The 13,908-nt window shown below is 46.3% G+C and overlaps 1 protein-coding gene across 2 annotated transcripts in view; it reads left to right on the top strand.

The window, feature by feature from the left end:
* TRAT1 (T cell receptor associated transmembrane adaptor 1) overlaps positions 1-13,908 on the top strand; it is a 91,491-nt gene that overhangs the window by 60,287 nt on the left and 17,296 nt on the right. For both annotated transcript variants that reach the window (XR_013274576.1, XM_077482440.1), the window contains exon 3: positions 3,731-3,767. Coding sequence is in view for 1 of the 2 variants with exons in the window: in XM_077482440.1 (XP_077338566.1) it covers positions 3,731-3,767 (37 nt within the window). In the remaining variant the exon portion in view is untranslated. The remainder of the gene's footprint in view (positions 1-3,730; positions 3,768-13,908) is intronic.

Raw genomic sequence — 13,908 nt, 5'->3', positions numbered from 1 at the left:
CTGCTTATTTTTGATCTTACCATTACCTTCCGCTTCTTCTTGTTGCACGTCTAGGGGATGTCCCGTGGTAGATGACCCAGTAACTTGAGACTGACAATAGATCCACTTGAATGGATTTTATTTGCACACTTCAACCATTGAACAGTCTTTAACTTGGGATCAAAGGGTTGGAAAGGAATTCAGGTACTCTCAATGTCAAAGTCTATAAACGTTAAGGAACTTGCTTACTTTGACTGCATCCAGAGAATAGCCATTCACAACTGGATGAACACTCAGGTTGGACAGTTCCTCTCTCACAAGGCCTTGCAGCCAACAGGGTGCTTACTCAGGAACAAAGTCTTTAACACTGACATTGTTGCAGAACGTAGGAAACTGAGCTGTAGAACACTTGTAGGATACCTGGATCTTTCAGCCAGCTTGGCGATATCGACAAGACCGGATTCTCTCGGTTACTTCGGCCCTTCCAGGCTCTTGTTAAGAAAACCCCTGTATGTGGTGTTCTTCTAAAGAGTCCTCCCCTGGAATGGTCGAAGGTTAAATGAGTCTCTCCTAAACTGGAGACGTCACCCATCCACCTAAGAATCCTCCTCTAGTTTCCATGCCTTGGGCAAGCCAGCCCCAAGGCATTAAAGTCAGGTGGAACCGCACACCAGGCCATAGCCTTCCTGGGGGCTGGTCAGGAGGACCAGGACAGTGTAATCAGCACTTCGTTCTGGACCGGAACCCCGAACCACGTGACGTCCGTATCTTAAATACCCCCTCCCAGAGGGCACAGCGAGAGGGCCACTCCCACTGACCTGGCTCCGAAAGAGAGTAACTTAACCGCCTGACCAGACCATGTTCCACGCCTGCCACCAAAGACAGCGGCCCCTGTGGCTTAGGCTGAACATCTCACAGTCCAGTCAGACTGATGCAGAAGCCAAATTTAGACAAATAGACCCAAACCAAACTGTTATTTGGGTAAAGTTTTAACTTTGAAAAACACAGCGTGTGCTCTTCAGGAGCCCGCCGCTACACTAGTTTTAGAATGCTACAGTAAAATCGCTGTCTAATTGTATGATTTGTGTGCTAAGGAACTCAGAAAGCTAAGCTTTATGCTGGTTTTATCTGATGTCTATCTATCTATTTGAAAGGTCTCTCTTCTGGATATCACCACCGTTAGAAATCAGGGGACCTCAAACAGCCTGTCCGACAAGTACCCCCACCCAGTATCCCCCCATATGCTTTAACCATCCTATGTGTCTCTCTATAAACTTTAAGCCCCCTTCTTATCTGGTATCTCCCAATACACTGCAGAGGGCTGCTATACATCCAGAGGATGGGAGCTATCCCAGCTGCCTCTATGTACACAGCCCAGTGATCCTTGCCCAGGGCCTATACCCAGATCTTGGACCCTTCCAACCCTGTGAAGAGACGTTAAAAAAAACACCTGGAGTCACAGTAAAAATATGACACGTTGTAACCTGTACCCACTTTTTCCAAAACCTATAACAAAAATATTTTGTTTGGACTTTAACCACTTGCTTACAGGGCACTTAAACACCTTCCTGCCCAGACCAATTTTCAGCTTTCGGTGCTCTCACACTTTGAATGACAATTACTCAGTCATGCAACACTGTACCCAAATGAATTTTTTGTCCTTTTTTTCCCACAAATAGAGCTTTCTTTTGGTGGTATTTGATCACCTCTGGGGTTTTTATTTTTTGCGCTATAAATGAAAAAAGACCGAAAATTTTGAAAAAAAACGCATATTTCTTTGTTTCTGTGACAGAATTATGCAAATTATTAATTTTTCTTCATAAATTTTGGTCACAATTTATACTGCTACATGTCTTTGGTAAAAATAACCTAAATTAGTGGATATTATTTGGTCTTTGTGAAAGTTAGAGAGTCTACAAGCTGTGGTGCGAATCGCACAAAATTGATCACATCTGATGTACTGGTGGCCTATCTCGCTTCTTGTGACCCGAACAAGTCAGGAAAGTACAAATACCCCCCAAATGACCCCTTTTTGGAAAGTAGACATTCCAAGGTATTTAGTAAGAGGTATAGTGAGCTTTTTGATGTTGTCATTTTTTTCCCACAATTCTTTGCAAAATTAAGATTTTTCATTTTTTATTTTTTTTCTCCACAAAATTGTCATTGTAATAGGTTATTTCTCTCACGTGGCATGTGTATACCACAAATGACACCCCCCAAAAAATTCTGCTACTCCTCCTGAGTATTACAATACCACATGTGTGGGACTTTTTCACAGCCTGGCCACATAGAGAGGCCCAACATGCAGGTAGCGCCATCATGTGTTCTAGGAACATAAATTACACATCTAACTTGTTGACTATTTATTACACTTTTGAAGCACCAGGACAATGACACGTGACACTGATGACAGATGGCACTGATACGTGGCAATGATGACAGGTGGCACTGATGACAGATGGCACTAATATGTGGCACTGATGACAGATGGCACTAATATGTGGCACTGATGACGCGTGGCACTTATACGTGGCACTAATACGTGGCACTGATGACACGTGGCACTGAAACGTGGCACCGATGACAGATGGCACTAATACATGGCACTAATATGTGCCACCGATGACAGATGGCACTAATACATGCCACCGATGACGCGTGACACTGATGACAGATGGCACTGATAAGTGGCATTGATGACACGTGACACTGACAACAGATGGCACGTGACACTGACAGGTGGCACTGATGACAAATGGCACTGATACGTGGCACTGATGACAGATGGCACTATGTGGCACTGATGACACGTGGCACTGACGGCAGGTGGCACTGACGGCAGGTGGCACTGACGGCAGGTGGCACTGACGGCAGGTGGCACTGGGGGCAGGTGGCACTGACGGCAGGTGGCACTGGGGTGGATGGCACTGGGGGCAGGTAGCACTGGGGTGGATGGCACTGGGGGCAGGTAGCACTGGGGTGGATGGCACTAGGGGCAGGTAGCACTGGGGTGGATGGCACTAGGGGCAGGTAGCACTGGGGTGGATGGCACTAGGGGCAGGTAGCACTGGGGTGGATGGCACTAGGGGCAGGTAGCACTGGGGTGGATGGCACTGGGGGCAGGTAGCACTGGGGTGGATGGCACTGGGGGCAGGTAGCACTGGGGTGGATGGCACTGGGGCAGATAGCACTGCTGGGGGCGGATGGCACTGCTGGGGGCGGATGGCACTGCTGGGGGCGGATGGCACTTTTTATTTCATTTTTTTAATTATTTTTTTTTCCAGAATCAGAACGGCTGCCGCTGCAGCCGTTCATCTCTCCCCTCTCGCACTGTCTGTGCGAGGAAGGAGAGCGGCGCTGCGAGATGATCTCATATGTTTACATATGAGATCATCTCCCATTGGACACGCCGATCACGCTGTAAACGGCCGCTGTGATTGGCCGTTTACAGCGATCTGTGTTTGCCTGTCCCCGGGGGACACGGCGAACACAGAACTTCCGCGATGCGCGCCCGCGGCGGCGCGCATTGCGGAAGTAAACATCAGGCCGTCCAGGGACGACCGCCCAAACGAACGCGCCTGCTCTACGGCCGTAATTCGGCTATAGGGCGGGCGCGAGGAGGTTAAATAAGTTTAATTTTATTTGTTTTGTTTTTTCCCAATACATTTTTATTGGTGCGTGCTTCCATTTTATCTACAGATGCTTTCATGTTCTTACTTCTGAATCACATGTCTAATTTGTATTTATACAGAGAAAGAACTGAGATATTACAGCCAGTGTACCCTAAGGTATGTACACCTATTTTCATTTTTAAAATGTCTCAGTAAATGTACTAAACCTTGCAATTTTTATAATCTAACATATCAAATATCAGTGTGTAATGCCACGTACACACGACCAGACTTTTTGACAGCAAAGGTCAGACGGAATGAGTCTGTCGGACAATTCGATCTTGTGTGGGCTCCATCCTTTGCTTGCCAAAAATCCGGTGGACTTTAGAAATAGAACATGTTTTAAATCTTTCCACGGGAACTCAGCCGGACCGAGAAATCCGTTCGTGTGTATGCTAGTCCGACGGACAAAAACTGATGCTAGGGCAGCTCTCTCCTTGATACCACGAATCCTAGGGTCCTTTCACAGGCTTTGCAGAATCAGGCAGTCCATGCAGCGTATATTTGCAGAGGCTTTCGATTCTCTGGGTCGCTAAGGATCACATGATCTGTAACTAACTCCTCCCAGCCACGTACAACTCCTTCGGTTTCTGGGGACTGAAAACCATCCCTTGAAGATTGCTGCTGAGTATTATCCTCTACATCCATGCTGACACAATCCTCCACCTCTTCTTCCTGTGTGTTTCGCGGGCCCGCAGGAATGCTACCTGCATAAAGAGGGCCCTGAGAGGTAAGGGAGTTCTCCTCTTCCTCCCGCTGTACTGCCTCAAGTGCCCTGTCCATGATTCCACAAAGCGTGTGCTCCAACAGGAAGACTGTCACTAATGCATGCATTGTTGCTGCTCACCATCCTTGTGGCCTCCTCAGATGGTAACAGGACAGTGCATGCATCCTTGATCAGTAGCCACTGCCATGGCAAAAAGAAGCCAAGCTCCCCTGACCCTGTTGCCATACTCACACAGGTACACATTGCTTGCCCTCTGATGTGTGTGTGTGTAGCCGCTGCAGCATTGCCATCATTGAGTTCCAGCTGGTGGGCATGTCACAAATGAGGCAGTTGGTGGGCAGGTTGCATTCTCTTTAAATGTCAGCCATCCGAGGTTTGGCATTGTATGACCGGCAGAAATGATCACAGACTTTTCTGGCCTCCCTCAGGAGATCCTGTAAGCCTGGGTACCTGCTCAAGAACCACTGCACCACCAAATACAGGACGTGTGCCAAACATGGAACATGGGTCAAGTGTCCCTACCAGAGGGCGGAGAGAAGGTTGGTGCCATTGTCACATACAACCATTTCTGGCTGAAATTAGCATGGCGTCAACCACCTCTGAGCCTGCCCCTGCAGAGCTGACAGAATCTCTGCCCCAGGGTGGCACCTGTCCTCTAGGCAGACCGACTCACACGCCGCATGGCATCTTTTAGCCTGACTGCTTGCATAGCCCATTGAATGCTTACGGACCACCACTTGTTCAGAGGAGAAATTTGCAGAAATGGCCATAGAGGAAGAAGAAGAGGGGGTGGAGGAGAGTCTCATCATCCCCTTCCTCCTCGTCACTGGAGCAAACTTAACAGTATGCTGCAGCTGGGGGAACATGACTGCCAGTTTCTTGTCCTGCTGTGGCACCCCTTCTCCCTAAGCTCACGTGTCTCCCTTCATCAATCTGGGAACCAATATCGGAGCCTTCAAATCACTGTGCATTCTCCAAGAGCATATATCCGACACTGTGGTCGAATAATTCTGGGGACTCCTCCGTGCACTATGTTGGGGCTATGGAAAGCGTGACTGTGGACAAAGAGTCAGTGGAATAGGCCACTTTAGCAGCTGCGTTGGAAGTCAAACTACTTTGAGCCTGGGTGACAGAAGATGAGTAGTATAAGGACGGTGTTATCCGCTCCACCAACTCTTCTGCATGTCCTGGCTCAATAACACGGCCAGCAGCAGAAAAAAAGGACAGGCATGTCCCACGGCCACCTGCAGAGGATGCACCATGTCCACGACCACCACTGTTGACTTTAGACACAGAGGCTGCTTGCCCTCTTTTGGTGGCTGTGAGCATCTGCCTCTTCTTGGTGACCTTCCGGACATGATGTATTTTATGTTTTGCCACACCACACTACACTGTATTAAATACTGTTTACACCACCTGAAGTGTATTAGAAACTGCACTATGGCTGCACTGTAATGTGTACTGTGTACACCACTAGAAGTGTAGTAGAAACTGTACATACTGTATTAGATACTGTGTACACCACCAGAAAAGTAGTAGAAACTCTACTACGACTACACTGTATTGTGTACTGTGTACACCACCAGAAGTGTAGTAGAAACTGTACACACTGCATTAGATACTGTGTGCACCGCCTTCACTATATTAGAAACTGTACAATGGCTGCACTGTATTTTATACTGTGTACACCACCAGAAGGAAGAGTAGTACAACCTGTATTAGATACTGTGTACTCCGCCTGAAGTGTATTAGAAACAGTACACCATGGAATGCACTGTTGATATAGGCTGGATGTATGTGTATATATATATATATATATATATATATATATATATATATATATATATATATATATATATATATATTACACTGCCTTCCCTAGGTGTGTTCTAACTGTGAGGGGATGGGACTGACTAGGGGAGGAGACCGATCGGTGTTCATACTTAGTATGAACTAAGTACGAACTTAGTATTAACACCCGATCTGTCTCCTCTCCCCTGATAGAACCAGGATTTGTGACACACAGATCCCAGATCTCGCTCTGTCACGAGCGGCGCACGCGCTTGCTGTAACATCTTAAAGGAGTGACGTACAGCTACGGCGATTTGCACAGCCCTGGCAACCTGCCGCAGTACAACTGTGGCGGCTGGTCGGCTAGCGGTTAATCAAAATTAAGCCATCTCTCTGTCCACGCTAACACTACACATGGCCGCCATATAAGCAGCCTTGTATAGTGTGGGGGTTGACTTAGTCCTCCTGAGTCATGATTGGCCAGAGGCACCTTTGGCCAATTATGGCTCTCTGTGACTGACCAAAGCATGCAGGTCAGGTGCATGCTTTGGCCAATCATCATACAGAAATACACTGTGATCTCGCAGTGCATTATGGGGCATTCCGCGGCGCTCAAATTTTCCATGAACGTCCATAATGTTCACTCTTCAGTGAACAGGTGAACACCCGATGTTTGAGTCGAACTTATGTTTGACCCGAACATTGAGCTCATCCCTAAAGTAAACACAGTTGATTGATAATAAATGGCTTCAGCCAGACACTAACCATGAGTGAAAAATGTTTTTGTGTTATCATTCATATTCTCTGAAAAATGGGCAAGAAATCATAAATTCTGCCAGGGTATGTAAACTTATGAGCACAACTGTATATACAATATCTCACAAAAGTGAGTACACCCCTCACATTTTTGTAAATATTTTATTATATCTTTTCATGTGAAAACACTGAAGATATGACACTTTGCTACAATGTAACGTGTAAGTTTGCTGTCCACTCAAAATAACTCAACATACAGCCATTCATGTCTAAACCCACTGGCAACAAAACTGAGTACACCCCTAAGTGAAATGTCCAAACTGGGCCAAAAGTGTCAATATTTTGTGTGACCACGATTATCTTCCAGCACTGCCTTAACCCTTTTGGCCATGGAGTTCACCAGAGCTTCACAGGTTGCCACTGGAGTCCTCTTCCACATCTCCATGACAACATCATGTAGCTGGTGGATGTTAGAAACCTAGCACTCCTCCACCTTCCCTTTGAGTATGCCCCACAGATGCTCAATAGGTTTTAGGCCTGGAGACACGTTTGGCCAGTCCATCAACTTAAACTTCAGCATCTTTAGCAAGCCAGTGGTCATCTTGGAGGTGTGCTAGGGGTCATTATCATGTTGGAATACTGCCCTGCGGCCCAGTCTTCGAAGGGAGGGGATCATGATCTGCTTTAGTATGTCCCAGTACATGTTGTCATTCATGGTTCCTTCGATAAACTGTAGCTCCCCAGTGCCACCAGCACTCATGATACTCCCACCACCACCATGCTTGACTGTAAGCAATACACACTTGTCTTTGTACTCCTCACCTGGTTGCCGCCACACACACTTGACATCATCTGACCTAAATAAGTTTATCTTGCTCTCATCAGACCACAGGACATGGTTCCAGTAATTCATGTCCTTAGTCTGATTGTTTTCGGCAAACTGTTTGCAGGCTTTCTAGTGCACCATCTTTAGAAGAGGCTTTTTTCTGGGACGACAGCCATGCAGACCAATTTGATGCAGTGTGCAGTGTATAATCTGAGCACTGACAGGCTGACCCCCCACCCCTTCAACCTCTGCAGTAATGCTGGCAGCACTCATACGTCTATTTCCCAAAGTCAACCTCCGGATATGACGCTGAGCATGTGCACTCAACTTCTTTGGTCGACCATGGCAAGGCCTGTTCTGAGTTGAACTTGTCCTGTTAAATAACTGTATGGTCTTGGCCACCATGCTGCAGCTCTGTTTCAGGGTCTTGGCATTCTTCTTATAGCCTAAGCCATCTTTATGTAGAGCAACAATTCTTTTTTTTTTTTTTTTAGATCCTCAGAGAGTTCTGTGCCACGAGGTGCCATGTTGAACTTCCAGTGACCAGTATGAGATAGAGCGATAACACCAAATTTAACACACCTTCTCCAGATTCTCACCTGAGACCCTGTAACACTAACGAGTCACATGAGGCTGGGGAGGGAAAATGGCTAATTGGGCACAATTTGGACATTTTCATTTAGGGGTGTACTCACTTTTGTTGCCAGTGGTTTAGACATTAATGGCTGTGTTATTTTGAGTGGACAGCAAATTTACACTGTTATACAAGCTGTACTGTACACTCAAAACTGTACATTGTAGCAAAGTGTGATTTCTTCAGTGTTATCACATGAAAATATATAATAACATATTTACAAAAATGTGAGGGGTATACTCACTTTTGTGAGATACTGTATATACTGTTCAATCTCCACTCACATATAATAGTGTATGAAAAAATCTATTCCAAAATGTGTTGTCCTAATATCCAATTTGTAAACTACTTTTGAGTTAGATACATTGGATATTAGCACAGCACATTTTGGAATTGATTTACACCACTATTCATACAGTATTATATGTGCATTGCTGTTGCACCACAGTACCGTGTGCCATCACGTAAAACCTTCAGCCAAACTGTGGTGCCAGCCTTATACAGGTCTTGTGTCGGGGTGCTCAAGGAGGAGATTGGAAGGGCAGGTGGACAGGCAGTGCACCTGACCTGTGTAGTGCCCAGCATGCCTTCCTTTCCCTGACGGCACATTGGTGGCAGGCCAAGGTGTCCCATGATGTAGTTCAAACATCTGGATCCTCGTCAGCAGTTGACAAGCATGGGCACCGTTTCTTCCTCCTGCACGCTGAGGTGCTTGATGAAAAGCACACAGTGTGAAATATCCTGCAAGCCCTGCAGAAAATGTTGTTGCAGTGGTTTGGACAGGCAGACAGGAACTACCGGATTGGCTGTCACTGATGGAGGCAGCAACATGGTCAAGGCTGTAAGGGATGGCAGCTTTGTGGATGTGTGCTGCTCAGCCCACCTTCTCCACCAAGTGGTAACTCAGTTTTCGGTTGCTGGAGACCATTTCTGGCAGCGATGGAAGGCTGTCCAAAGTGGTGGACTCTGATGGAAGTGGCCAGCCATCTTCCAACAAGAGTGTGAGGGACAGCCACCTCCTCAGGGTGGAACAGAGGAAGGCAGGCCTTCCAGAACACTGCCTAAAACAGGATGAGTGGACTAGGTGGAATTCAACCCTAGCAATGCTGGAACGCATCCTTGAGCAGCAGAAGGCTCTCCATGCCATGGCCTGTGATCATAACATTGGCATAGAGAGACCTTTAGGCAGGGAGGACTGGGCCATAATTGGGCAGATTGTGGCAGTCCTCAAACCTTTCCTCTCTATCACAGAACACCTAAGCCGTGAGGATGCCAGCATTGGTCATGTGTTCCCACTCTTCAACCACCTTCAGAGCAAATTGGAGCGGTTCAAGTCGGCTGAGGAACCTGTGCCTGGTGGTGGCCCTCAACCTGATGTGTTGGCTCTGCTAAACATATTTCTGAAGGAGTTGGGCAGGTGCACGCAGGAGTTGACCGCCTCTTGCCCAGAACTGATGTTGGCTGCCATGTGTGACCCTCGCATCAAGGGCAAAATGGCTGTGCAGTGTAGTGCTCTGACAACATGGCGGGACAGACTAATCAACAGGGTGCGTCAGAGGGAAAGGCAGATGGTAAGGCTGGGAGAAGAGGAAGAGGAGGAAGAAGATATTGAAGACCCCGACTCCCATGTATCATCTAGTGAAGTGAGCAGAGCTCCTGCCAGCGGAGCATCTTCTGTCTTGGCTGAGGCACTTGACACCCTAATGGGAACCTCCAGCATAGTGCACCCCAAGAAACCCATATCAGCAAAGGAGGTTGTCATGTCCTATTTGTCAACCCCACCAGTGCTCCCCACCACAGATCCAATGTTTTTTTGGCAGGAGAAGAGCGAGGAGTGGCCTGCCCTCGCAGATATTGCCAAGGAGCTACTGTCCTGCCCTCCGACAAGTGTCCAGAGTGAGTGGGTGTTTTCTGTGACGGGAAACATCCTGTCACCCCAAAGATCCCAGCTGTCCCCCAGCTAATGGAGCAGTTAGCATTTTTGAAAATCAATTTGCCAAAGCTGGGGTACCCCTCCCTCACTCTGAACATTCCTTGAACTGACTGTCTGCAGCAGAGATGGCCATTTGGTCTTAGTAGTTGGTCCCTGTCCCTCCACACAATCCCTCCCCTCGCTTTTCATCTACCCCTATTTGCTTGTGACATCATCTGGGATGGACGAGAAGAGGAGGTGCCACCAGGAAGGAGCAGAGAGAGAACTTATTACACACGCTTCCTGCGCTACTCTGCATGCTGGCTGGTAAACGCTGTAACCTGATGTTCCCCAATGTGCCCCAATATGCCTTGATGTGCCCCAATGTGCTCCGATGTGCTCCAATATGCCCTGATGTGCCCCAATGTGCTCCAATATGCCCTGATGTGCCCCAATGTATCCTGATGTGCTCCAATGTGCCCTGATGTGCCCCCACCATTCTTCTCATTTATGCATATGACTGCTAGAACAGATAAAAAGACCTTTAGGGAAATTGATCAAAATTGTAGCGAACAGAATCCGGAGCAGTTGCCCATGACAACCAATCAGCTTCTCTTCAGTTCGTTCCGTTAAGATTTGAAAATGAAAGAGAGAAGCGGATTGTCTGCCATGCACCGCTGGTCCAGTTTTCGCCTGCTCCAGTTTCAATAGATCCCCCCGCACTGTTTGGGGTCACCAGGGATGTGCGGAGAGCACATGCTTGGTAACACCAAATAATTTCCAGTGACCCCGTATAGTGCGGGGGATCAAAATTGGAGCAGCTGTGCATGGCAGCCATGTGCTCATTATGAGGGGCTCCCACCATCCCTGTGCTGTGCTGACTTCCTCCTGGGGCTGTACCCCTGCTGTGCTCAGTATGTCAGCACAGCACATGAATGGTGGAAACCCCTCATAATGAGCACAGCAGAGGTACAGCCCCAGGAGGAAGTCAGCATAGCACAGGGATGGAGGGAGCCCCTCATAATAAGCATAATGACTGAGTCATCGATGCAACGACAACTGATCCGAAATTCGTAAACAAAAGTTCGTATTGCGTACAAAATTTGGACGCGTGGCAATTCGTTTTTCGGATCCTCCCGAACGTACGAATTTAGGGAAATTCGTACGAATTCGAGATTCGTACGGAACGAAACGCACATGTCTATAAGGTAATAGAGGTGATAATAGAGGTCTCTAAGTAGGGGGTTGCTGATATAATGGAGGGGGTCTCTAAGTGGTCACCAGCAGTCAGAACCCCCCTCCCCACAGACTCCCCGCTTTGAGCCAGGCAGTGTGAGAGCTGGAGTTTGGGGGTGGAGCTGCTCTACTGTAGTGCTATTTTTCTTCCTTCCTTCCTTCCATTTTGTGTGTGTGTGTGTGTAGGGGGGGGGGCGACTTGGGGGCTTGGAGGAATTGTGTTCGCAAGACACAGGAATCGAGATGCATCCGAACTGGTGCATTCACTCACAGGGCTGCTGTTAGACATTATTGGGGCCGCGTGAAGCCTACCTCATGGGGCCCCCACCCCCTGAGGAGGGAAAGAGGTGAGGGGAGGGAGGTAAAAAGGGGGGGGGGTGAGAAGAGGAGGTAAAAGAGAGGCAGTGGTGAGGGGGTGAGAGAAAGGGGGAGGAGGTAGGAGATAGGGTTGAGGGGATGAAAGAGCGGGGTGAGGGGGTCAGCTTCAGGGTCTTGGCAATCTTCTCATACCCTACGCCATTTTTATGTAGAGCAACAATTCTTTTTTTCAGATCCTTTAGAGAGCTCTTTGCCATGAGGTACCATGTTGAACTTCCAGTGACCAGAATGAGAGAGTGAGAGCGATAACACCGAATTTAACACACCTGCTCCCCATTCACACCTGAGACCTTGTAACACTAACAAGTCACATTTGGACATTTTCACTTGGGGGTGTACTCACTTTTGCGGTATAGGCATTAGTGGCTGTGTGTTATTTTGAGGGGAGAGAAAATTTACACGCTGTACACTCACTACTTTACATTATAGCAAAGTGTAATTTCTTCAGTGTTGTCGCATGAAAATATATAATAAAATATTTACAAAAATGTTAGGGGTGTACTCACTTTTGTGAGATACTGTGTGTGTATGTGTGTGTGTGTGTGTGTGTGTGTGTGTATATGTATATGTATATGTATATATATATATATATATATATATATATATATATATATATATATATATATATATATATATATATACACACACACACACTGTCCTCAGCCCACCTGTGTTGATTGTGCAAAGTGGGGCCCAGGCCGGGCTGCTCACTCCTCAGTGCTCATCCAAATGTAGCTTTACCAGTGCCCAGCAATGCGGAATCACCAGTGTCCCCATCAGTGCAGCCTGATCAGTGTCCCCATCAGTGCAGCCTGATCAGTGTCCCCATCAGCGCAGCCTGATCAGTGTCCCCATCAGCGCAGCTTAATCAGTGTCCCCAACAATGCAGCCTTACCATTGCCAACAGGGGTCAGACCACCCCAGGTGCCACACATTGGGGAGGGGGGTGTCATCTCAGCATGACCCTCCTCCCTTTCCTCGGTCCTCCTCCTGCGGGAGGGTATAGAGATAAAGAGGGGAGGGTACAGATGTGCAGGGGGGGGTTACAGATATACAGAAGGGTACATCCAAAGGTTGGTGCATCCAAGTTCCTAATAGTACCAATGGCCAATTGGTTTCTTTTCAGTTGTTTTCTTTTTTCTTTTTTGCGTGTATGTTGCATTTTCTTTTCTGTATAAACCTTAAACTTTGTCACTTGATTTAAAAAAAAAAAAGATGCATCCAAGTTCTATCCAAGTAGTGCTACATAATCACATTTAAAGTCAGATCAAAATCGTATCACGGCAGTGTAAACTTAGACTTATTAGATTTATGTATTTTATTTTTGCCCAGAAAACAACGTTTACTAAATGAAGACATATAAAGTATAATCCTATGACATCTAGTGGTAAAATTATGAATTACATCCTCAATATTATTATGATCATCATCATCGTCATAATCATCATAATACAGGTTTCATATAGCCCTATAGTTCAGTGCTTTACAAAATGGAGGGAGGCAGTACAGATACAATACAAGAGGGATCAGAGGGTCCTGTATCTACTGTACATATTAATGATATTCAAAATAAAAATCTAAAGGCAACAAAAAATGTTCTGACTATCTATAATAAGCATATATATTTTTGGGCATTATAATACTAATAACAACGAATATGGATTTATGTAAAGATGTAATTTTTTCTCATAAATTTCCTTCCAAATGATATTGCAAACTCCAAAGATGCATTTTGTATTTGCATCGTATTAATTTATAGAATTATTAAAAATTTATTCAAGACAGTTGACTGCTAATTTGAAATTTTAAAATGTCTTCTTTTTTCCGGCCAAACCTTTAAGTTATATCATCTTTTTTAATTTAAATTCTGATCACTTTTAGTTTCCTTGTATAGCAAATGGATTACAATCTGAACTATATTGTTCAGCAAGGTGTTTTATTACCTCTTAAAACTAAACTCCAAGTATTTTAATTCCATACTTATACACTGTAACATGC

This window comes from Lithobates pipiens, unplaced genomic scaffold (genome assembly GCF_037356315.1).
Source record: "Lithobates pipiens isolate NorthernLeopardFrog02 unplaced genomic scaffold, aLitPip1_a1.2 Scaffold_16, whole genome shotgun sequence".
Lineage (NCBI taxonomy): Eukaryota > Metazoa > Chordata > Amphibia > Anura > Ranidae > Lithobates > Lithobates pipiens.
This window is presented reverse-complemented; position numbering and strand designations above follow the sequence as displayed.